Genomic DNA, 22,649 nt, shown 5'->3' with positions numbered 1-22,649 from the left:
CAAGAACAATCGATGGTTAATACGCTTATATACATGAAACGTGTTTTTGGGTCGTGTTTTTTGTGTATTTATTACACCAAAGTATTGAGTATTATTTTAGTGTAATATACGTGGACGGTTTGATAGACAAATAACAGAATTAATTTAAGCTGAGAACCCTTTTTGAACCAAAAGAGCGTCCGTAATAGTGTCAACTGTGTATGCGCAGTTTAATGCAGAGTGGCAAAATGGCGGACGTGTCTTTGGATGAAGTGATACGACAACGCGGAATAAACGTTAAGATGCCAGTGAAACGGTAATAAGACTGCAAAATTACTTTACACCTGGTTCATGGTTGGTAGCTTTAGACACTTCTTTGGCAGTAAGACTGTTAACGCATGACCGAGGCGTATTTGTGAGCTTGCTGTCCAATCGTGAACTCATGAGCGCTTCTTGAGTTAGCATTAGCTCGATGTTAGCCCATTCGCATTCGAATTCTGTTTTCATTTAGTTGGGAATGCAATTCGTTTAGATTTCAGTCAACCAATGATTATTGTTGATACTAATGTTTGATAAATTGCGTTAATTATAAAGCTGATTTTGATAGTGTGACCCAGTCGTGCGCCTGATAATTTAGCAGACTGGCTAATTTTAACAGCTACGAATTAGCGTGTGGTCTCGTCGAAATACAACATGCTATTTGAGAAAATCTATCAATCGATTTGCTCCATTAAGTAATGGTCTGTTTAATACAGACCTGCACAGGGAATAACGGCACGATTTCGTGTGTATGAAACTAACTTGGTACGGTTGAATATCAAGGTTTGGTCATTTTTATTTGACCACGCAACGTAGTCATACTAGTTACTGTGGTTTGATTAGTAATCTAAAGGTAAATGCGGCATTTGTTTGATATTTACAATATATAATCTGTTTATTGCATTGCTTACCACAGAACCATGTTTGGACGGGGTGCAGGAGGAGTTGGCAGGACTTTTGATGCCCGTCAAAGGATTGGCATGACTGATGCACGGCAACGACTTGGAGGAGGAGCGGGTCAGAATTAATGTTACAGGATTACTGTATTGACTTTTCAAAATTGAGTGTTAACATTTTCTTGGCCATTCTTTAGCAAGGTAGAGTTAGTATTGGGGTCCATATATGAGGTATGGAAGTAAAAATCCAGGAATGGGGTCACAATAGATTGACTTCAAATTGAAAGTACAAGCACTATTACTAGTTTTCCCCTGAGAAAGTAATCTCCATGGAATCGCCAACACGCTTTCTCCGCCTTCTCCACATCTTGATTTTGGAGCTGAAACAAGAATCAGTAGAATTCAAACATTGCCCAAACCTAGTCCCAGATGTCTGTGTGAGTCCCGCTCTGCATTTAGTGACATCACGGCCTGTGTTTTGTCCGTATTTTGACAGGTTTCCCATTGAAAGATGCGAGAGAAAAGCTGATTCAGAAAGATGCTCGCTTTAAAATCCGTGGCAGGGGTGGAGCGGCATCAGGAGGGGGAGTCCAGGATGCTCGTCAGATGATCAACTCCCGTAAACAGCAGCAGAATGTGTTCACTGTGCCTATACAGACCATCCAAAAGACAGCAGTGACACACCAACTGCAGAGCCATTCACTTGTGCCACAGATAAAGATCCAAGCTAACAACAACTTTGCAGGTGCGAACGCGAGGCTGTTTGCCCAAAACGTGCAAGGGCTGAGTGGGAGGGATGGCACAATCGGCCATCTTAACAAGGGAATGACAGACGCTCGTGATAGGCTGAGCCTTAAGAGGAGCATGAGTAGTGGGCTACAAAGCCAGGCATCTACACTATTGCCTCTAAAAATTACCAAGACCATCCAGGTGAGGAGAAATGTTTTGGTCTATATTGCACGCCATATGATGTCCTGTAGGGTTTTACCAGCAAATTTAAATCCATCGTCCAACCTCATTTTACAGCAACGCCCAGTTGGGGTACTTGGTGGGATGCGTCTGCATTCACAGGTATTTATTATTATTTTTAAACTCTTGGTATGTTTCACCATTAAAATTTCGGATCACACTAATTTATTTTCTGACTGTAGTGTAAAAGAAAAAAACAATAGCTGTAATTTGTCTCCCACAGCCTGTCTCGAATGATCATGATTGCCCTCCAAGTAAACAAATAAAGATCACTACTTCGAACAATTTGCTACACTCACGGGTAAGAGTTTAGATTCCATCAAAACACTTTTTCTTATCACCTCTCACACACATTTAAGCTTTTCTCTTTCGCCCATTTAACAGGATGGTCTAGTGGGCTCCCCGTTTTCTATGTCGGCCCCAATAACCAAGGTCGTTAAAAATGATGCTTACTCAGCCCCTCGTCCCCCTGTCCCTGTTGCGCCCGCCCGGCCCACCACGAGCACAGCAGCGCCGCGGCCTCCCGCTGCAGCATTGAAGTCCGTTTCTAGGACTCTGCAGCACAGCTCGGCTCAACACAGCCCAGCGACTCCTCCCCCGAAGGTAAACGACCTTATTTGCGTCTTGTTCCTTGTAGAAGCAGAGTACTTTTGTCGCAGCATCTGGTTTTCAGAGCCTTGATGCACGATCTCAGGCCGACTCAGAAAATAGAGGAACTTTTTTTCTCTGCCGCCATTGAAGTTTTATGTACAGATGACCAGCAAAATGCGACAACTGTAAAGTGCATGCTAAGAGAGTAGCTCTTGCTCTACCGATTCACAAACTGATGTGCAAGTGTAGGTTTTAAGATATGCACGTTTCATCTCCTCTTTTTTTTTAAGCCTGTTACCAGCCCTTTGGAAGGAACAAAAATAACAGTGAATAACTTGCATCCCCGTGTCACCGAGGAAGATATAGTGGTGAGTAAATCCTAGAGGTTGACACCAAGCTTGTCGTTTCATCGCGTGACTCTCAACACTCTTTATCGGAAATGGCATTTAAAATTCACATTTATGAGCCAGAAACCAGAATTGTGAAAACGAACGAACATCAACCCCATCCAAGCCTTGTGTTTCATATTTATTCATGTCATGTTTTAGCCGTGGTGACTCATTGTGTACTTTGGCCCTTTCACATCCATTTGTGCACAGGAGCTGTTCTGCGTGTGCGGTGCCTTGAAGCGAGCGCGCCTGGTGAAGGTGGGCGTCGCTGAAGTGGTGTTTGTCCGCAAAGAGGATGCCGTCAGCGCATATAGGAAGTACAACAACCGCTGCCTTGACGGTGAGTGTTGCTAAGCAAACAAGCCCGTCAAAATCGGGGCCAATGCTTGAAGATTTTCTTGCAATCTGCTCATTTCGGGATGGCGATATACATGTGCCGTATTAAAGAAAGCCAAACATTTACTTTGATTGTTTTTGTGCCCCTCGTTCACATACAGGTCAGCCCATGAAGTGCAACATTCACATTCAAGGAAATGTCATCACTTCTGATCAGCCCATTCTCCTGTGAGTTGAACGGGCTTTCGTCTTTATTTCCATGACGTGGTTCAGTTTCATCCCTCCTGACTCGGGCCGAATGATTTTGATTACTTTTCAAAATCGAATTTCTTTAACAGGGGTTTTAAAATATTATTTAATTGGTCCTCATATTATGGCAAGCCAAGGTGATTTCGACTGGCCAGGATGTTAAATACCGACTATCGTTACTGCATAGGTTGGGAAATTTGGAAAAATGACATGAAATGACCCCCCTCCTTCTTCCAGGCGGCTCAGCGACACCCCAAATGCAGGAAGCGTGGCCAAGAAAGATGGCCTTCCTCCATCTTTGTCACGTTCTGCAAGCCAGCGAACTTCCCAGCCGACCCCTGAGGTGGACCCCCAGACGATCCTGAAGGCTCTCTTTAAGTCCACCGTGCAGTCCTCCTCAACCACCGAGCCCCCGAGCTCACAGGCCACTGCCTTCCGCATCAAAATATAGCTCGTCGCTCGTACCTGTTGTTGAACATACCGATGCGTCCTCATTGATTTTCTTCCGGACAGCGGCCACACCACACGTAGAAAAGTGATTTGTACACATTCAGCATTCATAACTACTCGGTTATATGCAGCGTCCCGTTTTTGATTGGTCTGCTGGATGTCCGACGTACTCCCAGGATTGACCAGTTGAAGCAAATGACATTGCCCCCAGAGCCAATCAATTTGGTTATTGCTTGTAATACTACAAATGTTTAATCCTCACATACAGTTGTGTTTGATTTATGATCATACTATTGTTGTTGAGCTGTGTCTGTGTGCTCAGTTCATAGGGATACTTCAGAAAATACACATCTGACCTATTTTATTACGTAAGATAGATCGCCTTCCTGACTGTATTCCTGATCAGGGGACTTTTAGACAGGTAAATAAAATAACCAGAGAGATGGTCCAAGACTAGTCCAAAGTTTATTTTGTATGTAAACCAGTTTCGCCCCATCATTTTTTTTGTTGTTTTGGATTGTGTGACATTGTTCATTTTGACAACTGACTGGCTTTAATTTCTCGTTCCCTTGATTATGTTATTCGTGTTTTATACTGTAAATGACTTTGGTCTTTTGCGTAGTCGGTTTCAAAAAGCACGAGAGGTCAGTTCTTGTCCTTAAAATGTCATTAAAAAAAAGTAGCTTTGTAGAGGCTGTCGAGACTTATTTACCAATTTTAGCTGGTTTCGCCAGATTACGCCCATTTTATTTCAAAGTAACGATATGCTATGTGCACCTGTAGGGTGATACCATCTTATCTTCCATCTATCACTTTATTTTGAATAAATACATTATTGTGATAGTAAAGAACGTTACAGTGCACTTTTCCTGGTCGGAGGTCGAAAATTTTCGACTTCCCACTGTCATCGAATGCGGCAGTAGGAACATGACATCGTATCGACTGAAAAAGGCAGCATCTTCGAAACGCAATTGTACGACAGATGCGATGAACCTAAACACGTTTTTAGTGCACATAACGCCGCTCCCTACAAATTAAATTACGGAGAGGGGCACCATGTGACCCAGTATGGTTTTACTTCCGGTGTGAAAGGTCACAACAAGATGGCTCCGTCCGGACGCAACCGTGCCAACAACAAGGCTTGTGTTATTCCTGGAGGATTTACAGGTATTTAAATAATATTGGTATAGTTTAGCTTGTGGGATCTTAAATTACCAGAAATGAAAGTATTTTCGTCACGTAATAGATAAATGGAATATCTGAGGTCATTCTTTTTCATCCAACGTGGGTACTCGCCCGTGGGGACGGCCCCTTTGTCGTAATATGTTTTGACTGTTGTCTTATGTGTTTGTCGCTTTTCTTGCCCTCAGCGTTGTCCTTGAAGTTTGACTCGGACACGAACGCTGAACACAAGATATATGTGAAGGAGCACAAAGTTCGGACGGAGACCAGTTCCCACCGACCGCTCGACAGGACGTTGTTTGTTCTCAACATACCACCATACTGCTCAGAGGTACCAGTCGACACTGGGGGAGGTCTAGTCTTCCAATAATTGATTCGTGTCGTGTAAATGCATCCCAAAATACACAGAGAGCACCAGTTTACCAACACCCCCAAAATTCTGTGTGTTTGGCATTAAGGATGTCGTCAAGGAATTGTTCTCGCAGTTTGGCACCGTTAGGTCCGTGGAGTTGAGTGACCACCCGGGCTCACTCCTCCAGTCTGGGCCTAAACTATCAAGATTCTTCAAACCGGCTGAAAAACAGGTATACTCGCAGTCTTTCCGTTGAATCACCTGTGTACTATAATATCATTTCTCCCCATTTCATGCCTGTCCTCTCTTTATTCTCCTTATTCAGGCTTTCAAGGTTGGTTACATCGTGTTTGATCGCTCCTCCAGTATTGCAGCTGCAAAATCGCACCCTCCCAACTTGCCTTTGGTGGTCTGTTCAACAAAGCGTACGGTTCAGACTGGTGTACAAAGTGAGTCAAGTTGCAGAATGAATTACTCCATATTGAGTATTGTGTTGCGCTTTGAATTCTGTTTGTCTGACCCGTTTCTGGCTCGGCAGAATGGATTAAACAGTACAGAGATTCCTTTGTTCAGCCGGACACACTGCAAAATGTAGTCGATGAGTTCATGAAGAACTTTGACAAGATGAAAGAAGAAGTAAGTGCTATTCTGCTACACATGAGGGGACCACACTGCACGAAGGTAACATATTTGTTTTCATTTTTACCAGGAAGCGGAGCGCCTGAAGCAGGAGGAGGAGCAACAAAAAGAGGATGAGGAGGGCTGGGTCAAAGTCAGCAGGGGGCACAAAGGCAACAAGGCTCGTCCCCACAGTGAGGCTGCCGACAGAAAGACTCTGCAAAAGGAGATGAGGAAGAAAAAGAGGAAGGAGCTCTTGAACTTCTACTCTTGGCAGCATAAAAACACCCAGAAAGAACGTAAGTTTTTTTTTTAAAATCTGGGGAGGATTTTAAAGTCATAGTGATCTGCATCATGGTTATTATAGTTAATGAAAACTAACAGAAAAACATCGTTAAAGGGGAAGTCAAGTTAAAAAAAAATCTTCTATTCACCCCTGGGCTCCCACTCATCCAAACACTGCATTTGACAAAAGCCACGCATTAACCTTCATTGGCGGCGCCCAATCACAGCTGACTTTTCTTGGTTTGGTCATGTGACATTCGCAAGCTGAGCCCTGAGGCATTGTGACCTCATTTTCAGTCCACAAAATGATCATAACAAAAGAACTCGAAAGCTACTTAAAACCAAATCAACGGTTATAAAAACAAAAAAATCCCAAACGATAACCCTGCTCTGCGTGTTGTTCTATTTTTGTTTTGAAAATGAGGTCATCGTTCAATTTTGTTTTTTTTGTTTTTTTGTTTCAGATATTGCTGAACTCAGGAAAAAGTTTGAGGAGGACAAACAAAGAATAGCCCTCCTCAGGGCCCAAAGAAAGTTCAGACCATATTAAAGCAACAACCATTGTAAATGCACTCAGTTCACTGTATCGTTTCTCACTTAAACCTACATGTTGCCCTTTTTTTAAAAACTATTTTGCTCTTGTCCATGAAATTCCTTATCTACTTGATTTAAATCATATGATTTGAGTAATATTGGTAGTGTTTTTTTTTTATGCCAGATCAATTTTTAGACCGATTTCATGATTTATATTCTCGGGTGGCCCGAACCACTTTTGAAAAGTGATGCTGACCATGGAGAAAAATTTGATCGTATATGTGAACCCTTCCGGCTAAAGAGGCAATTGGAGTCAGAAGTCAAGCAAACGGGAACACGGCCTGAGGGGTGCAGTGAAATGTTTATTATGATATCACATCTTCAACGTGAGCCTCAGAACCTTGTGTTGTCTGTGGCTTGTGACAATTCCTCTTGCTCAAACACAATATCACAACCACCAGCACCAGCAGCAGCAGCACTGTTGCCCCGATGCCAGAGAGAACAAACATGGCGCCTTGATACACTTGAGAAAAAAAAAAGGACAGCATTGTTGAGTATCATATCTTGGCGTGGCCTGAGCTGGACTCACCGGCGTTGTGCTGAACACACGGATCAGCCTGCTTTTTTGTGCTATTCCGACGCAGCAGAAAAGGGCCCAAAGTGACGAGCTGGGTGGGAGATGCTTCGGAGGAAGCCTCTCTTCTGCGTCTCTCGCCTTCAGATGCTAGAAGGGCAAACAAAAGAATCCGCAATCGATGGTGAGTATGGCGAATTATTTTCGATTTGTTTGTGCATCGCTAAATATTGAAACTGTAATGTTGCGACATTGATGAGTTTCTATAAGTGCAGTGGCGGGAGTAAAAAATGTGTCCCATTTGAAAGCCCGCCACGAAACCCGGCCATCGCAACTCGTACTCACAAACGATAGCGCAGCGTTGCGCGCAGTCTACCTCCTCCGTGCAGATTTCCACCCAACAATAGAAGTAGATCTAATAAATGACACCATACAATAGCCCCAAAAGGGAGCGAGTAAGTTTCCTTGTACTTAAACAAAATGCTCATGTGCTTTCACGGCTTACTTCCTCAACACTTGGTTGGCCTTCATCGACGAAGGCAAAGGTCTTGACGTCAAATCTCCTGACTTGGGAATGGGAATAAATTTGACCCCGATTGTCCACAGGGACTGAACTTTTGGAGTCATCCAGGTGGTTGGGACATCTATCCAGGATGGGGGGGAAAATTGAAGTCAGCAGCGCAAAATCAGCCCTCCCGATTTTTTTCCAACGCTGCTCATCCCTTACCCTTCGTAGAGAAGCGTCCACGCAGAGTGTCGAGATGCCGGGTAGGCGAAGCAATCCCTGACATGGAGGGAAAGTGCGGGATCCGGCGATGGTTGGCCCAGAGAGATTTCCACGTAGACGGTTTCACGCAGCGGCGATATCACAGGAAGTTGGTCCTCAGGAAAGAAACACGTGAAGGACGCGTCTGAACGGGGAAAGAAAACGGTTGGGGAGTTTAAACTCGAGTGCAACCGTCTCGAGTGTTTTATTACCTGTGGCGATTCTCATCTGCACTTTGATGTTTCCCAGAGCAACCACAGGCGGCGGCTTGGTCACTGTGTGGAGGGAAGTCAGATTGACGGCACGCTTCGCAGCCGACTCGTCATATTCACAATCCACCTGGAGACTAAAATAAATGAAATTGGTCATGCGGCGGATTGCCGAGGATGCGATAGAAATTACCGAAACGGAGCGTGGTTTGTTCTTCTCGGATCAGGCAGCTCCTCCACCTCCAACTCATAGACGACGACATCTCCCTTGACCTAAAAATCAGGCGGAGTTACTTTGTCAGCTAAATGGCACCCGGAATGTTCTGATGTTGAACGAAAAGAAACGTAAGGGATCGCGCAATCACAGTGTTTGCCGCTGAGGTGCTCACGGCAACTGATAATGTCATTGAGTCCGATGCCCCGATTGACAGGTTTGTAATCAAGGAAAGTGCCCGACCTTTGTCTTAACCCCACAATCCGTGACGTGAATCTTAAAGACGGCAACGTCTGGGGTGGTGAGAACAGGAACGCAGCGTGGCCGATTCTTGACCACGAGGCTTCTGGGGCGCATAGGCGGGTCCATCTCGGTCCTTTCGACAGCAAACACAAAGTGCCCGTCCAAAGAGCAGGCTGGAAGGGATGCCAAAAAAAAACAGAAAAAGCAGGTTTTTTTTACACACTCATTAAAAAAAAAATTCAATTTCTCAAGCTTACAATTGAGTCTGTAGTAGCATGTTGAATCTGTGAAATTGTAGCAGCAGCCATGGTAGGCGCAGGAATCAGGGGACAGTCTTTGTGTCCCACATGTCACCCGGAGGTCTTTGTGAATGGCACACTGCCCGTGGAATTCTGGAAGCAATTTTAATATTTTTTTTTTCACCAAACAGTAAATTAAGATTGGTAGTGAGTGATGCAAAGTGCTACAGCGCCACTAAAGGTGGGCGAGATTGAGAACGTGATGGTGTGAGTTAAGTTTTCAGGCAGCTCATCCGCACTCACCCGGTGACTGCAGCGGTGGCCTCCCTCTGGGTCTCCTCGTCAGAGGACAGCTGATGTTGACCCTGAACCATCGATCGTCTCCCGTCAGCTGCACTTGCAGTGGGACGACCACTTTACTGCCCTGAGGGCCCAAAGTCATCACCATGTCCAAGTTATACATTCATTCGAATGGCTTCCCTTTAATAAAATATATATAGGAATGTCGCTAAATACACAAAAAAAAGTCAATACCATTATATAAATGTATTGAAACGCGCCAGTATTTTCAACCATTCTGGATGACATCACACAACATTGCTTTACCTTCACTTGAGCGTAGCAGCCGTCATATGTGCTGAAGAAAACAAGACTCTGGTTGTCGTTTCTGCCCATTTTGACTCCACACAAGCTCCCAGACCGATCCGCCGTGAATGTGGCCCCCGACTTGTCTGACATAGGAGTAAAGCGAGTAGCTTAACGGTTGTTGACGTGACAATGTACACATGTGGCAATCTCACCTTTTACACGAATATCACTGATGACCTCAGAGCCAAACACAGCCTTTATTCCCCTTTGAGAGCAGCTGACTCTGGGCAAGGCAAGACTTTGCCTCTGAGATGGCGTTGAGCCCTTTTCGATACTCAGACAAAGTTGAGCGTTGAAGGTCAAAATGCTGGAAATTAAAGAAAATGTCACCAAATTAAAATTCATCTCTTTATAGCTTTGATTGATGCTTTGTTTTATTTTATGTTTTTAAGCTTTGCCCACTTTTATCTAGGGGGCCCTCTAGTTGAAGCAGGTAGGTATCACGTGACAGCCCAATTATCTTTAATTGATTAGAAGCCTGTTGGAGCCCACACAGACACGAAGCAACCCTTCATTAAGCCCATGTGTGCTGATGGCAGTCATTAAAATAATTTATCGAAAGACATTCTATTACATTGTTGATGAATTAATAATTTACATTGAATAAAACAAAAAAATAATTCCAATGTATTATTACCATTTTATAATCAAATTTAAGTTTTGTCGTTCTCTTCAGGCTTCAGCAAGGGCGTTTTGGAGGCATGGAAAACCCACTTTTAAAAAAAAATAACAGGAAGTGACGTAGGCCCAGCTGATGTAGTGTCGTAACGCGTGTGACGTTTGAGCCGTTTCTTGTCCGTGGAGCACAAACAAACTCCAACACTGCTGAGCATAACAGCTACACGGCCATGGCGTTAAATAGAAATCACTCCCAAAACGGTGGAGTGTTGATTAACAACGGAGAAAGGTATGGATTTGTGTTGGTCTTTTTGTCTTGTGAATACGATATGAAAATGAGACTATTTCTGGCTAGTTTTTTTTCCAATCAACATCAAGCTTCGTGGCCTAGTTTAGCTTTAGCGCAACTTAGCAAACGCAGCTCTGTCGCTGACAGTGCTTAGTGATTATTTTTCCAAAGGCTATTTTAGCCGATTTTCCAAGTGAGCGTTCTTAAAAATAACTTCCTCGCGGAAGCTCATCTTCGGTTGGCGTCTAAGCTAACTTTCAAAACAGGAAGCCAGTATGTTGACATTATGATCATGATTAGCGTGTTGACACTTGCTTGTCGGATAAGTCGGTGTAAAAAAAAAATTAAATCGAGGCATTCTATTATGTGGGTAGTATTTTTAATTCGAAGAGACGTAGAATTAAATTACATCGTCATGAGAGGTGTTTATGGAAAGCTTCATTCAGCTAAACGGTGCCACGGCATTCCAATACTAAGCTAAATAAGGTCAGCGACGTTAAAAATATCATTTTATTATTTGTGTTTGTGTGTGAAATACATGGATAGGGTCAAATAAAAGTTTGTTGGCTTAAAATTCACATGTAGGTGTATCGTAGAGGAATTTATATCAGTAGGGTTTGGTGCCTCAAGAAAAAAAAAAACCCAACACAGATTTTAATGTTCTCTTTTCTCACCAGTGTGTTAAGAGAATGTAAGAATGTGGAGCTGTCATTCAGTGACGTCGCCTGTAAAACAGACCTACTGAAGGGGACCAAGAAAGGCACCGTGTACCTCACACCATACAGGGTACTTTACACAACTCATTTGTTGTCATTTGCTCTTCTTTTCTTTGTAAAGTTGACCTAACACTTCTCATGTGCCATCATGGCCTCTCTTTCTTTTCCCCGCTGGCTTAGATGGTGTTTGTGTCAAGTAATACAAAGGATTGCTTGGGGTCTGCCATGTTCCCCTACTATCTGATGAAGGGCTGCAGTATCGAGCAGCCCGTGTTTGCTGCCAACTACATTAAAGGGACAGTGTCAGCCGAGCCGGGTGGTAGGTGTCCTGTTTTTACTTTGCATGCTTTTTTAAAATTTCTAATCGGTCACCACCATTGAAACGTATATTCGCTCTGCTTGCAGTGTTCAAAATAACCATGTCACCTTCTTAACTGCTGTATAGTGTAAACAAAGTACAAGTAATAAAGTAAAAGTGCTCCTCTTTTGGCAAAAAAACGCAAAGAGAGTTTGACTCCACTTTGGCCACGGCGCATTTAAATAGTCTTCAGTCACGCTTGCAAATGAAGCTCGCATGCGCCCAAGGTAAGAAGAGATCTTATTTCTCCCATTGTCCACGGGTAGCGTGGCTTGCAATGAGCGCCATGTCGGCGCCGCACTTCCTGGTGCACTTGTTCTCCAAATTATATTTTGTGCCGTCGAAAGAACATCCTGCGAATTATTTATGAATCGGCGGGTAGGTTTTATGTTGAATCTTGCATCTGTGTAACCGTTGCATGCGTTGTCTGCAAACACGACTGAGATGTTGCGTCCTCTCATGCTAGGCGGCTGGGAGGGTCAGGCCCATTTCAAGATGTCATTCCCCAGCGGAGGAGCCATCGAGCTGGGCCAGCATCTCTTCAAACTGGCCACAAATGGTTTCTTCATGACTTCCCCTTGTTGCAATGTTCCGTTACCACACCACGCCGGTAGAATTCCTTGCAAAGCGGCTGTTACCAAATTGTCTTACAGCTTCTCGGGGAGCCCCCGCCCAGAATGGCGGCGCGTCATATCACGCCTACCCTTCTCCCGGAATGATGAACGGCTACAACCCACCTCCGCACGCCCCCCCAGTCTACCCATATGCACCCACTCCGCAGCAGAATGGATTCTACCCGGCTCCTCCACCTCCCGCTGGCAACATGGGCTACACTTATCCGGCAGCTGCTCCAGGTGCGCGATGCAGTTCACGTTTGCTCGTGCACACAAGACGCACAGAAAGGTTGAAATTGTTCATGGAAAAAGTCATGACTTGACAGTCGTAATCGTTAGTTCGTAGCTATGTGTTGACAATCTGGCCATGTCGGAAACCTGCAAACTGTTAAGTGATCATTTGTGACTTTGGGACTTGTTTTTGTGTTCCAGGAATGTACCCATACCCGTCGGGGGCTGACTACATGGCCCCGCCTCCCCCGTATCCAGGGCCACCTCCAAACTGGGCTGCGCCCCCTCAGAATTGGACAGCTGCGCCACCTCCAGGTCTGAACCCCCCGCCTGCCCCGCTCCCTCAAGTCCTCTTCCATGTCTGCGTCATTGCACCCGTCAGATGTGATCCATCTGGCCCAAAGTGAATCACTTAAAATCACGCCACCGAAAAGGAAAGAAAAAGAGGAGCTCTCATGCGCCGCGATTCAACGCAATTTAGTTCATCGGTGCTATGATGGCACAGGATGGCGGCAAAGCATTACTTTTGTCTAAAATCAGCCAAAGCCAAAGTGCCACTTTTATTCCTTTGGCCCGAGAAGAAAAACACAAGTTGTCGTGGATCTTATGAGTGCGTGACCATGTACCGCATGTTGTGTGTGTGTTGAGCGGTGCCTCGTCTTCCCTTGATGAGTTCCGTTTCTTTCAGGGCCGGCTAACGCCAAAGCCGCAGAAGCGGCGGGCAACGCCTACTACAATCCCAGCAATCCGCACAACGTCTACATGCCCACGGTAAGCGACTTTTCCTTAATTGTCGAGTGACTTTGAGCCGTCTTGGTTCCGATACACAATGACCGTCTGTATTTGTTTTTTTATTCCCCGTAAGGAGCTGCCTCCTCCATATGCACCTTACCCAAACTCCCCTGAAAAGAAAAACAACTGAGGCGCGCAGACACTTGGACACTTATTCCTTATCTTCCGATGGAGCCCCCAGTTGCAATTTACGGCCCATTTACAAAATATTGACTTTTAGCTCTTACGGTAGAGTGTGGTGAAGTGACAATTTGTAACTTTCCCCACAGCCCCCCCCCCCCCCCCCCAAAAAAAAGTCGTCTGTGGCTATTTTGCTTGGTATAATAATTTTGTTGGCACGTTGTAAAGAGCATTTTGGAGCTGAAAGGAGGCAGTGGGAAGTTGAATGTACTTTTCTCATGACAGAACTGTATGGCCACACACTTTCTCAGAGTTCATTCTTGTCGCTTTTAATAACAACCAAAATTGTCAGTGTGTTTTTGCGGTATCATTTACAGTGTTTCGCCCCCCACCCCCAACCTCTACTGTCTTTGAATAGAGTATTGTTAATCATATACAATAGCAGGAGTGGGTTGAATAGATTTTAGTCGTACGCTCTTGGCCTCGATGCTTCCTGATTCTCATCGTTTTTTTGCTAATAGCGTGACTTACAGACTAGCTTGCTCTCTAATGGCGTTCGTGTATGCAGAAGCAAGCTGATAGCTTGTTATTCGGCCTCGGTCAGGACGCGGTTACCGGGTTTCACCGGGTTTCACCGTTCAGAGCACAGCAGTGTTTTGCCTCCTGTCAAAACTCCCGAGGGCTAATCGTTTTTTTCCCCCCTGTTAAGCAGTTGACCCCCATTTGCAGGTCTTTGCGCACCCTAAGCGGATTTCCTTAGCGTGGCTTGACGTTTGCTTTAATCATATACTGTCTATAATTGAATAATGCTTGGCTGAATTTTCTTTAACTCGAATCTAATAAATTTGTCATTTATTGATTATACTACTCCCTGAGCCTCGGCGGTATTTTTTTTTTTCAAATGTATACACTTTTTCTACGCGAGAGGGGCGTCGGTGTGTTTTGGCTCAGGAGAATTACTGTCGAGAAAATCTGCACAAAAAAAAAATTAGCCTTGCACATACATGGTCTTAACTTCAAAATTCGTCCTTTACACTTTACAATCACAGAGTCGTAAAATGTCCTTTTAAATAAAGTGTTTGAGCTGCGTGACAAATGATGAAGTCGAGCAACATATTTATTATTTTGGGACAGACAAGTACAGTAAACCCTTCCGGTTTTCACTCTTTCCATAGTTAGTCGCACTACGGATGTATCACAGTCACATTTTCAGGGATGAAATTAAAAAACGGAACCTCCACAACAACATGAAAAGATTGAACGAAAGTGACCATCACAAAGTGACATGATCGGCGATCACAATACAAACTGCTCGAAAGCGAATCATATTCGAAACATGACTTCATGGGTTGAGAACTAGTTCCTAATCGAAGAACAGGATTTTCCACCATTTCTCCAAATCATAATACATAAACCACAGCGTACGGGACATTTTGGACTCACAAACATACAACGGCGCTACTTTTTGTCCGCATAGTCGGGGGATGTGTTGAATTCAAAAGAGACAAAACAATACTTAAGTCGCGTTGGTGTCCATTTGCGGGAGTGGTCGGCGAAGCAAGCGGTCAGTCTGGGGAAAGAAGCCAAAAGGGGCAAGCGGTGGCCTACGGCTCGTCCTGTATGAACCAGACCTCGTTGCGGCGTCCGTAGGGCTTGATCGGCGAGTCGTAACTGCAACAGAAGTATTGCTTGCGCTGGAATGGGGCCGTCTCGCCGAGCGTGCGTGTCAAACGCAAGGCCTCTGCTCGGTACTCGCTCTCACCTGCGAAACCTCCAAATTGCCTGCGGGTGGAGGGGGGTGGGGGGGAATACAAAACAATAGTTTGTCTCAGTGTGACGTGCTAGCGGTGAATGTTTAGTCAGATAAGTCCTGACTGAGGCCTGGGTACCAAATGCACGGCCCGCCACTGCTCAAATTGTTTTTACGTACTGCTCATTAATTTTTCAAGTGGGGAATAATGATCCCCCCCCCCATCAAATCTGCAACCATTGAAGCGTTTGGATCAAGCCCATTTAAATGCCGTGCTGTGACTAAAAAAAAATCACTGACACACGCTTACAGTGTATAGACAGTCATGCCAGGCCGGTCCTCGACCCTTATGGTGCTGTCCGTGGGGGCCGGGGGGCTCTGCTGGTATACGGTAGGGATGCGGATGGCGACCACCAAACGACGGGACAGAACGCCGTCGTTCCGAGGGTAGACCGTGATGATGGTAGGTGCCGCCGTACCCATCGCCTCACCTTGACGAAATAAGAACATTGGGAACATTGCGATTTGAATGCCGTTATTGTACGTTTTGTAACGGCGCTTTTCCCAGGGGGAAAAAAAAAATCTGCCCGCATTGTCGCACAAAGTTCCAAGCAGGCATGACGAAGCACCGCTCTGAGGTGTCCCACCTTGCTCGTTGCTCCCGCCGATGTACATGAGCAGCTTCCTCACGAGCTCCCCCGTCACCTGGTCATAAGTGCGCCCCTCGGAGGAAACGACGGCGTATTTGGCGGCGTCGTAACGCCGTACCTCAAAGCTTACGCCATCCTAGGGGAGAACCCCCCCCCCAAAAATTAGGAGGTTTTAGGCATTAGTGAAATCAACCAAAGCTAAGTGCAACATTTTTTTTTCGCAGATAGCATTTAACATCAGCCAAAGTAATAACCAGTTATCGGGTAGCCGATGTTTATCCACCGGTCTGAAAACGAGCACAATAGCGCTAAGTCTAGCACAATTAGAATAAACTATTTAACATGCAAGATTTTTACTTTTAACCCGTTGCATTTTGTGTATGATCTCAAATAAATCCAACTGTTTATAGATGTGCTGCCTAATAATACAAGACAAGAAATCTTTATTGATTATAGCGCTTTCACAACAGCTACAGTGCGCCAGATCGTAGCTGATCGCATCGCAAAAGCGTTTGAAGTAGACACGGGTCAAGTTACTGCCTCAGTGTACACAAACTTGGCGTTATTTTTTTTAAAATGTCATTTTTATGTTTGAATGGTTACTTTTGGCAACTTATCCCATTTGAGGGTTGATTAAAGACCGACATAGAGGGGATTCTAATTGCCGTCAAGTGTCCAAAAGGCTCAAATTTGACCCAACAAAGGAGTAACATAATCCTTTTTTTTTCTGGATGAGTGCAGTCACGGGGGTTATGATGGGGGCCGTTGCACTTCAAAGACTGACTCTGTGTACGTGTCGGATGTTTGTGTCCGCACGATTGCACATACGTCGGTTGCGCGGCCCAGATAAAAACATGGAGGGGGGGGACGATACATTTTGCACTCATGTGATTTAACGTCTCCTGCCGCCGCCGCGGGTTCACTCGGGCTACGCATTATAATAGGCCCGAGATACACAACGTTACGTAACGCGGGCGAACACAACTTGCCCCCCCCCCCCCCCCCCGGCGCGCTGCGTTAACATGATGCAACCGTCTTTTCATGTGATTTCGAGAGCTTCATGTGGAGCGCGGCCACGCAGCTCCAACGCGATGCAATGACCTTAATGCGTTTTGAGGGGGTTCTGGTCACAAATGGGGGGGGGGGGGCTCCATTTTCCATGACAGTGATTATACATACGATGAATCATTCGAGTGTTTTTCTAAGGATGCAGCTGTAGGAATGGAAAGGTCATTCGAATGATAATCATTCCGCGAGCAATGTTCACCCTATGCATATACTGTCCGCAAACTGTATTTATTCACGTGATCGGAATCGAGAAAATAACAGCACGCCATTTAACGTCGCTTGCCATCTTGACTTCAAGAAGTATGCCTGCGATTTTTGGCTTTGCGCATCAGTGCGTAATCTAACACTGGATAGGTCATGTTTGCACTCCATAGTCTTCGCACGAGAAATGTGAGTTTGAACGCATTGTAAGTAACCAAGTGCAATTAACTCCTCAATCACGTGTCGGTGGATGTTTGCTACATTTTCAACGCTAACTGTTAATTGCAAGCTTTTTGGGGGGTTCTTATACTTATCTCAAGACTTTTAATGACATCACTTTTTCCATTGTGTCAGATGGGTGCCCGAGGGCTTCGGTGACAATCTCAGATTTCAAGTATCCGTTGTTTAAACTCGAGTTCACTCAACAGATTTTCCCAAGGAAACTCAGTGAATGTTTTGAGAATCGAATATTAGTATTTGAACAGATTTGGCCAAATAATAGGTCCGCTGACATTTTGCACGATATATTGACATCCGATATAAAAGCTACATCAAATGTTTTACTTGACAATGACAATAATAATGCTTGTTATTTTTTTTTAATTTATTTTTTGCCATTGTGATTTCAAATGCAATTTACCTTTTTCTACGATATGCACAAACCTGACCCAGCTCAATTGACATCCCAATAGATTTTTAGCTTCTATTTTATTGAGAGCGATTCATATTTCAGTCTTATGTAACGCTTTGAAAACACTTTGTCTTTCATTATCATTTTGACGCCCCCCCACCACCACCCCCTCCTTCTCATGCGATGGTCATTTTGAAACACGTGAGGACCTCATTCTGATTTATTGATGTGTTGCGGTGTACACAGTTTTTTTTATCCCAATGAAGCGCAGAGGGCCAAAGTCAAAATAATTTAGCATCAAAACGTAGAAATTGAGAAGATGCAGAAAAACGGCAAGACTCGGATGCTCTTGCCAGGAGCGGTCGAGCTACTGTCAGCGTCAGCCAAAGAAGAGTGACTCAAATGACACTTTTCATGACAGAAGTGAGTAATCTGCTCAAGAGCATTATGACAGTTCAGTTTTAGAGACTTGATCATTGAAGCTCTTGTTTTCAGGTAAAAAATCAAACTTTTGTCAAGGTGGCGCACGGATGTGGAAAGACTGGGTTAGCCTTACACCCCCAAATGCCCAAACATTCCCTGAGGACTTGCAAAAAGATGATCACCAAAGCCTGCGTGTCTCCATGCACTCGTACTTGCAGCGGCGCGCTGTGGGTCAAAGGAGAACTCGGACCCGATACCGAAGTCGCTGCTGGGCATCGCTTCGGTGAACACGCATCAGTGCCTTGCCATCGCCGCTCTTTTCAATGCACAAAGACGCCAAACGTCACAAGGACGCCGGTGAACGGAGATACGAAAAGGTCACGGGCTTCGCTGTGACGTCACGGCAATGGTCGCGTTCGCTCGGTGCGCATCATGTGAGCTATGAGATTGACCACTCGCGGGCTCAAGTAGCTCAAGTAGCGCACGATGTCAGCGTGCATTAAAAAAAATAGTCATTTTTAAAAGCGTTATTGACGAAATCGACGATATGTGGGTCAGTTTAAGCCCAAATCTGACTGGTCACAATATGTGTGCGATTTGGGTCTATTGTAAGCGCAATGTTTTTATTCATGCAAGAAAATCATTGACGTGGCGGCTTTAAAAAAATGCGTACCTTGGTCTCCGTGCTTAGTAGTTTGTATTCGGTCTCCTCGCTGTTTCCGAAAAGCGAATTCTTGATCATTCCAAACATGTCGCCCCTCTCGATCGCGTCACTCTTTTCCTTTTGCACCTCCTGTATGTTGCCCCCAACTCTTCTCGTCAACCTAACCTCTTGCACTCGTCGCTTGTAAATGCCGCTTTATATTCACTCGGACAATGGTGAACGTTTTTTTTTGGCAATCCGCTTGGTTGTTTCGGTGTGCGCGCAGCCTCCTCCTCAAGTCATACTTGTGTGCGCCTTCTGCGGCCACAAGTTGGAGATGCTCGCTGCCTTGCCGTTTTTTTTTTTTCCCCCAGTGAGAGAGAGAGCCGAGCCTCCCTCTCTGTCCGCCTTTCTCACACTCCTCTCGAGCAGAGAGGAGTGGATCAATATGATGATGAATGATTTTCCAAAGAACGTATTAGTTGTATTGGCTACAAATATGCATTTTCGTCAAGTTCCCACTCATGTAAAAAAAAAACAACAACAACGAAATGAAAATGACGATCTACACGGCTCGCAGCCTGGACCCTGAACGTGTCATCTCCAATCGCGGTGTCAATATTTGGATGAAACCAAGACGGTGTCACTTCTGTTCGTGTCCAGCGGGTGGCAGTGGCGTTCCCGGTTTTCCTGCTGCACACCTGTCTGGCATCACACTTATTGGGACGATTTCAGGACCTCGTGGACCCACATCAAGCTGTCACCTCGCTCAAGTGCAGTTAGTCTACTTTTTACTCACGTTCCGTTTTTTTGGGGGGGGGGCTCTTGCCTTCGCTTACGTTCTTCGAGTAAGTAGTTTTTGCTGTGTTTCAGTGTATCCACGGTTTGGTCAAGAGCAAGCTGTTGAGTTGCTTTGTTGTGTCTTGTGTTAAGCAGAAGTCATTTTTGCTACAAGAAGTAAATACTGCAAACCGTCTTGGACTCATTTCTTTCACTCACTGCTCAGCGATATGCTTACTTCTGTCCTTTTTTTTGTTTTTTGTTTTGTTATGAGTGTGCTTCACAGACACGGTCGTGTGTCCAAACCCATCCTGTACTCTCCGCTTATTTGTGCATTAATTGTGACACAAGCCTTTGGTCTGTCAGAATGCATTGGAAGGTTTTTAAGCGCGCGGAATGTGGGCAATGCATGAGTGCTTGTCTTACTCCCGGTGTCGCCGTGAGTTGCTTGGCTTTGGGGGGGGGGGGGGGGGGTCATTCGATTGAAATTCACTGTGAAAGCAATGTTGGTCATCAGTGGGGTAACAGGAAGAGGAGGGCGGGGGGGGGACAAAATGGGAAGATGAATGGCAAAATGCTCCCCGACTGTCACCGTGGGCGAAAAGGGAAAGCAATGAATGGGATGAGTCTCAGCCTAAATGGGCTGCGAGGGACAACTTGGTCAAGTACTGACCCTCCAATAGAAAATGTCTTTTGGAAGCCGGAATTTCTGACAATGCTGCCCTCGTGATTTATTTCTCTTTCATTTCCCAAAGAAAGCACAAACTAATTTGATGCAAATATTAGGTGAATAGTTTAATTGAGAACTCAATCAAAGTCAAACCCTTTTTTGGTTATTGTGAATGTCTGCCATAACCTTTGAACATTTAAAAACATTTGCAGGACCAAAGCAAAAGGTGGATTCAGGATGCATGTCCTCCCTGGATCATAAGGTAGAGTCGCTAGCCTTTGCCCTTCTTGAATAACGCGTATCCCTTTTTTGGAGGTTGCTGTTCACGTAGGCATCAGTTCTTCCACCGTCACTTCTCCCAACCTTTGCCTCCCGGCTGAGTGGGCAACCTGAGCCCCACCATGCCCGCCACATCTTCGGCATTGCGCTCTCCCTTTGCATGGTAAAAGTTGTGCAGGGCTTGGTGGTTCCTGGAGGATGCCAGCAGACACAGATATGTTTGGGAGGCATGGAGCGCCTCCTGCTGGGCACGGCAGTACCTCTCTCCTGTCACCTGCGGGACAGGAGAAATGAATGATTAAAAAAAAAAGTCCTTAATCATACCTGACAGGAAAAGGACATTTGTAGAAGGGGGAAATTAACGAGTGACGTCAACAACAGATATGCCATCTTCACCAACTTTTCTCAGTCAACATTCTTCTGCTTTATCTGACGGAACAAATGATGGTGACATGAAGCATTTGGCCCAGTCCCCGTGGTTTCGCATATACATTATGTCTCTGGGTCATTTTGGGGAGTTTCCACAAATACACCCTGACAGGCTCGAGTGTTCCCCCGAGCCGTTTTGCACCACCGCACATGCGGTCAGCCAGCGATGGTGAGTCTTGTTCTCTCAAGCATTCATAATCAGAGCTTGAAGCCTATATGCTTAACAATCCGAATGCTTCATTTCAAGAGGGGTGGGGGGGGGGGGGGCACGTGTGATTCTAACAAGTGTTGCCATGAAAGACTATCACAAGGTGTGTGCTATGGGAAATTATCCAAATTCACATAGTTGGTCCAAAAAGATTAAGATATTTGTATCCATGCAAATGTAGATGACAGGAAGTACAACTAAACTGTTAACTTTTCACACAACGCAATACAGCGAAAGCGTTGTGTTGAACTAGATTTCACATTTATGTGTTGGCCGTCATTATTTCAGTATCATGTACAGTACTTTTTGACTTTTTGGGACATGGCCCGGCACGAAGTAAGCGTGACTATCACCGTATTAATTACATTTACATGACTCCTCAACTGGATATCAATGCAATGTGCACGCGTGCCAAATAAAGTGTTTTACACTGGAGTACACAGTACGGTAGTGCGCAGCAAGTTAGCCGTTAGCATGCCCTTGTGTTGCGCTCGAGTCACATGAAACCAAAACATACGTTCTTAAAATGGCCACCCACATACATGAGGAATTAAAGCTTCGTGAGCCTGGAAATATGTAGACGCGTGTAACAAATAGAGGAAAATGCCACTAAAAGTGGATTTATTATAATACTATAATAACAGCTGGCGGAAGTAAAACAGCAGGAAAGAGAAAACATGCCTGATTTTTGCGAAATTGATCCGTTACGTAGTTGTACGCCAGAGACTGCTTGTAATTTTGTCCTTGCATTGCCCGCAGTTCTTTGAGAATTCCTCTGTAGACGCGTAAGGAGGACGGCGAAGCTACCATCTTCGGATAATTTGTGATTGTGAAGCGATGCCTGCGCTCACCAAACCAGACCAACTCAATCTAACGTCGCATCATCGAGCAACCATGTCCACCACAGGGCGGCGATGTGTCGACCGCACGTCATCACCGGACACACCTGCCATGACTATGTTTCCGGAGGCAGAAAGGTAACGCAAACTTTTCAGAACACATGAGACACTTGTGCTTTCTGTTGATGTTGACATGTTCGCAATAGAGTGACCAAAGTTGGCGCAAACACTGCATTTGTCTTTTCGTGTCTGGCCATCGTGTTTTTGCTATAACGAGCAGTTAGTACTTCTACACTATCGAGTTCGGAGGGTGCAAACTCACTTTGTCTTGGAGCTCCAAATAAAATCAAAGGAGAAGGACATGTGTTCAGCGTGTCCCAGCCTTTCACCCTTGATGTATGTATTTTTAAAAAATATATCACATAGACGAAAATAAAATAGTCGACCAGCTGGCACTCATGATTGTCATTTCGAGTGAAAACCGAACAGGTGTTTTCCGAGGTTCAATCTAAAAAGTTCGACATAAGTGTGAACAAATACGCTTAACCGTGCTTCTGAGCAGAATCGCCCCAATATTT

General features: G+C 45.0%; 6 protein-coding genes across 6 annotated transcripts; 3 read left to right on the top strand and 3 right to left on the bottom strand.

Moving 5' to 3' along the window:
• The first annotated feature begins 74 nt into the window (after positions 1-74).
• Positions 75-4,351, top strand: poldip3 (polymerase (DNA-directed), delta interacting protein 3). The gene is made up of 10 exons (XM_052048511.1): positions 75-295; positions 935-1,035; positions 1,411-1,844; positions 1,941-1,985; positions 2,107-2,184; positions 2,268-2,486; positions 2,765-2,842; positions 3,074-3,203; positions 3,361-3,427; positions 3,686-4,351. The coding sequence occupies exons 1-10, from the start codon at positions 201-203 to the stop codon at positions 3,897-3,899; spliced, it is 1,461 nt and encodes a 486-aa protein (XP_051904471.1). The 5' UTR covers positions 75-200; the 3' UTR covers positions 3,900-4,351.
• Positions 4,352-4,928: 577 nt separating this feature from the next.
• rrp7a (ribosomal RNA processing 7 homolog A) lies at positions 4,929-6,907 on the top strand. The gene is made up of 7 exons (XM_052048522.1): positions 4,929-5,065; positions 5,269-5,411; positions 5,539-5,664; positions 5,758-5,881; positions 5,971-6,068; positions 6,142-6,349; positions 6,800-6,907. Exons 1-7 carry the CDS (start codon positions 5,002-5,004, stop codon positions 6,883-6,885), a joined length of 849 nt encoding a protein of 282 aa, XP_051904482.1. The 5' UTR covers positions 4,929-5,001; the 3' UTR covers positions 6,886-6,907.
• A 312-nt stretch (positions 6,908-7,219) lies between these two features.
• On the bottom strand, positions 7,220-10,107 carry LOC127589374 (zona pellucida sperm-binding protein 4-like). Its single transcript, XM_052048506.1, has 12 exons — positions 9,915-10,107; positions 9,721-9,845; positions 9,418-9,538; positions 9,133-9,267; positions 8,876-9,048; positions 8,612-8,691; positions 8,422-8,555; positions 8,171-8,354; positions 7,949-8,087; positions 7,789-7,858; positions 7,459-7,593; positions 7,220-7,392 (listed from the first exon to the last, which is right to left on the bottom strand). Exons 1-12 carry the CDS (start codon positions 10,105-10,107, stop codon positions 7,235-7,237), a joined length of 1,647 nt encoding a protein of 548 aa, XP_051904466.1. The 3' UTR covers positions 7,220-7,234.
• Positions 10,108-10,499: 392 nt separating this feature from the next.
• wbp2nl (WBP2 N-terminal like) lies at positions 10,500-14,367 on the top strand. The gene is made up of 8 exons (XM_052048521.1): positions 10,500-10,669; positions 11,347-11,455; positions 11,566-11,704; positions 12,210-12,302; positions 12,397-12,597; positions 12,790-12,903; positions 13,277-13,359; positions 13,454-14,367. Exons 1-8 carry the CDS (start codon positions 10,611-10,613, stop codon positions 13,508-13,510), a joined length of 855 nt encoding a protein of 284 aa, XP_051904481.1. The 5' UTR covers positions 10,500-10,610; the 3' UTR covers positions 13,511-14,367.
• Positions 14,368-14,911: 544 nt separating this feature from the next.
• LOC127589390 (heme-binding protein 1-like) lies at positions 14,912-19,225 on the bottom strand. Its single transcript, XM_052048529.1, has 4 exons — positions 18,897-19,225; positions 15,898-16,036; positions 15,561-15,741; positions 14,912-15,282 (listed from the first exon to the last, which is right to left on the bottom strand). Exons 1-4 carry the CDS (start codon positions 18,972-18,974, stop codon positions 15,105-15,107), a joined length of 576 nt encoding a protein of 191 aa, XP_051904489.1. The 5' UTR covers positions 18,975-19,225; the 3' UTR covers positions 14,912-15,104.
• A 1,203-nt stretch (positions 19,226-20,428) lies between these two features.
• fmc1 (formation of mitochondrial complex V assembly factor 1 homolog) lies at positions 20,429-22,063 on the bottom strand. The gene is made up of 2 exons (XM_052048532.1): positions 21,914-22,063; positions 20,429-20,869 (listed from the first exon to the last, which is right to left on the bottom strand). Exons 1-2 carry the CDS (start codon positions 22,040-22,042, stop codon positions 20,666-20,668), a joined length of 333 nt encoding a protein of 110 aa, XP_051904492.1. The 5' UTR covers positions 22,043-22,063; the 3' UTR covers positions 20,429-20,665.
• Positions 22,064-22,649: the final 586 nt, after the last annotated feature.

The sequence above is a fragment of the Hippocampus zosterae genome, chromosome 17 (genome assembly GCF_025434085.1).
Source record: "Hippocampus zosterae strain Florida chromosome 17, ASM2543408v3, whole genome shotgun sequence".
Lineage (NCBI taxonomy): Eukaryota > Metazoa > Chordata > Actinopteri > Syngnathiformes > Syngnathidae > Hippocampus > Hippocampus zosterae.
This window is presented reverse-complemented; position numbering and strand designations above follow the sequence as displayed.

What these genes read in the sequence shown, in the direction of transcription:
- poldip3 (XM_052048511.1), top strand. Translation starts at nt 201, where the DNA reads ATGCGCAGTTTAATGCAGAGTGGCAAAATGGCGGACGTGTCTTTGGAT. An exon ending in GTTAAGATGCCAGTGAAACG is followed by an intron (nt 296 to 934) that starts GTAATAAGACTG and finishes TGCTTACCACAG; the next exon opens with AACCATGTTTGGACGGGGTG. An exon ending in CAGCGACTCCTCCCCCGAAG is followed by an intron (nt 2,487 to 2,764) that starts GTAAACGACCTT and finishes TTTTTTTTTAAG; the next exon opens with CCTGTTACCAGCCCTTTGGA.
- rrp7a (XM_052048522.1), top strand. Translation starts at nt 5,002, where the DNA reads ATGGCTCCGTCCGGACGCAACCGTGCCAACAACAAGGCTTGTGTTATT. An exon ending in TTGACAAGATGAAAGAAGAA is followed by an intron (nt 6,069 to 6,141) that starts GTAAGTGCTATT and finishes CATTTTTACCAG; the next exon opens with GAAGCGGAGCGCCTGAAGCA. An exon ending in TAAAAACACCCAGAAAGAAC is followed by an intron (nt 6,350 to 6,799) that starts GTAAGTTTTTTT and finishes TTTTTGTTTCAG; the next exon opens with ATATTGCTGAACTCAGGAAA.
- LOC127589374 (XM_052048506.1), bottom strand. Translation starts at nt 10,107, where the DNA reads ATGAATTTTAATTTGGTGACATTTTCTTTAATTTCCAGCATTTTGACC. An exon ending in GCTGCTACGCTCAAGTGAAG is followed by an intron (nt 9,539 to 9,720) that starts GTAAAGCAATGT and finishes TTGGGCCCTCAG; the next exon opens with GGCAGTAAAGTGGTCGTCCC. An exon ending in TGGACGCTTCTCTACGAAGG is followed by an intron (nt 8,088 to 8,170) that starts GTAAGGGATGAG and finishes CATCCTGGATAG; the next exon opens with ATGTCCCAACCACCTGGATG.
- wbp2nl (XM_052048521.1), top strand. Translation starts at nt 10,611, where the DNA reads ATGGCGTTAAATAGAAATCACTCCCAAAACGGTGGAGTGTTGATTAAC. An exon ending in TTGATTAACAACGGAGAAAG is followed by an intron (nt 10,670 to 11,346) that starts GTATGGATTTGT and finishes TTTTCTCACCAG; the next exon opens with TGTGTTAAGAGAATGTAAGA. An exon ending in TTATCCGGCAGCTGCTCCAG is followed by an intron (nt 12,598 to 12,789) that starts GTGCGCGATGCA and finishes TTTGTGTTCCAG; the next exon opens with GAATGTACCCATACCCGTCG.
- LOC127589390 (XM_052048529.1), bottom strand. Translation starts at nt 18,974, where the DNA reads ATGTTTGGAATGATCAAGAATTCGCTTTTCGGAAACAGCGAGGAGACC. An exon ending in TACTAAGCACGGAGACCAAG is followed by an intron (nt 16,037 to 18,896) that starts GTACGCATTTTT and finishes GTTCTCCCCTAG; the next exon opens with GATGGCGTAAGCTTTGAGGT. An exon ending in CGGCGGGAGCAACGAGCAAG is followed by an intron (nt 15,742 to 15,897) that starts GTGGGACACCTC and finishes TATTTCGTCAAG; the next exon opens with GTGAGGCGATGGGTACGGCG.
- fmc1 (XM_052048532.1), bottom strand. Translation starts at nt 22,042, where the DNA reads ATGGTAGCTTCGCCGTCCTCCTTACGCGTCTACAGAGGAATTCTCAAA. An exon ending in ATCAATTTCGCAAAAATCAG is followed by an intron (nt 20,870 to 21,913) that starts GCATGTTTTCTC and finishes CCTGTCCCGCAG; the next exon opens with GTGACAGGAGAGAGGTACTG.